At 44.9% G+C, this 1,405-nt stretch overlaps 1 protein-coding gene across 1 annotated transcript in view; it reads right to left on the bottom strand. All coding sequences in view use genetic code 11, as the record gives it.

The window, feature by feature from the left end:
- The window catches only part of EGR_08978 (DAZ-associated protein), a gene marked incomplete at both ends in the record, with an annotated part of 6,272 nt that overhangs the window by 4,054 nt on the left and 813 nt on the right, over window positions 1–1,405 (bottom strand). The window contains 2 exons of the mRNA XM_024498227.1: window positions 231–366; window positions 1,024–1,302. Of these exons, the coding sequence (XP_024347369.1) occupies window positions 231–366; window positions 1,024–1,302 (415 nt within the window). The remainder of the gene's footprint in view (window positions 1–230; window positions 367–1,023; window positions 1,303–1,405) is intronic.

Below are 1,405 nucleotides of genomic sequence, written 5' to 3'. Positions count from 1 at the left end.
TAAATTTTGGTCATCTTATTGGGCATAAAGGCTTTCATTTCCACCAATTTATCATCGATTATATGCCAACGAGCTGAGATGGCCAGTTCAGCCGTCTCAGGTCGTTCAAACACCACCATGGCAAATCCTCTGTTGGGGCTAATACCGCAGGCCTTTATTGGACCCAGCGTTGATAACACTGCCCTCAACGAATCCACCGTCGTTTTGTGTGAGATGCCACCAATGAATACCCTTTGTCGCTCCTCTGCAGGTGATGTGGGTACCGCGTTTGATGCAGTTGAAGGTGAATGTGAAGGTAGCGAAGGCGATTTTGTCTTCGACTCATTTGTCGAATCCTCCGTCGACTGAGGCTTAGAGGCACCGTGTCTGCAAAATGTGCACAAACCATCTGCAATTAATTCAAGTGCCACAATGAGCATTTTTAAGAGCAATACAACGAGCCACATTCTATTGAACTGTAGCAGATACGCATTTGTTCTAACTTTACAAATGAGCAGTCTCAACTGCGTTTGTTTGTTTTTCTTTTATCCTACAGTGTTCTGCCCCACATCCAGACTGCCAGCCTTTCCGATTCTCAACAGCTACAGTTAAGTGATTCAGCGATTGGGCTATTGAGGGTTGTCTTTATCGTCAGAAATGTCTAAGATCACCCGAAATGACTAAAGACGCTGCAATTCAAATGGGAACAAACAGTCTCTCATCTACGAAGGTCATGAATTCCCAAAGCGAAATCGGGGTTCCTACGGGAAAAAAATATGAAGCATTTAATTTCCCATTGGTTAGTAGTATTTTTAGGTGGTGGCAGAGCCACGCAAAGGGTAACACAATTGCCCAGTAAGTAGAATTTTGTTGGCAAGACCATTTTCTCCGTAACGTCACACATACGCGACATCGGTGTTACGTAGGGAAATTGAGGCATCTGATATATAGGCGACGCTTCCAGCAAATCTACTAGTCTTTTGCACAATCAACCACAAAATAACATCTTTTATTTAGCACAGGAAAAGGCAATGAGAGACATACTTCTTCTTGGCAGCATACTCTTTCACCTCAACCCTTTTTCCGCAGACAAATTGTATGGGTTTGGAAATGGCTTTGCGAGCCGACTCCTCACTTTCAAATGTAACGGAGCCGAATGGTTTGTGGGGTGAAACGAAGCAGTTCTTCACAGTACCGTAGCGTGAAAAGTGATCCCTCAACTGCTTACAATTCGTCCTTGCTGGAATGCCGCCGACGAAGATCTGTTTACGCGTGGAAGCATCGCGGACGACACTGTCGTCTTCTAAATCCTCGTCCTCACAACTGAATGAAGGCCACAATGTGAAGCTACATCCACCCAAGTAGAAGAAAAACAGCCATTAACGTTACCCGCTTTGATGGTCCTTCTCTTCCTGCTCCGTCACGT

The sequence above is a fragment of the Echinococcus granulosus genome (genome assembly GCF_000524195.1).
Source record: "Echinococcus granulosus chromosome Unknown EG_S00126, whole genome shotgun sequence".
NCBI classification, from domain to species: Eukaryota; Metazoa; Platyhelminthes; class Cestoda; order Cyclophyllidea; family Taeniidae; genus Echinococcus; species Echinococcus granulosus.
This window is presented reverse-complemented; position numbering and strand designations above follow the sequence as displayed.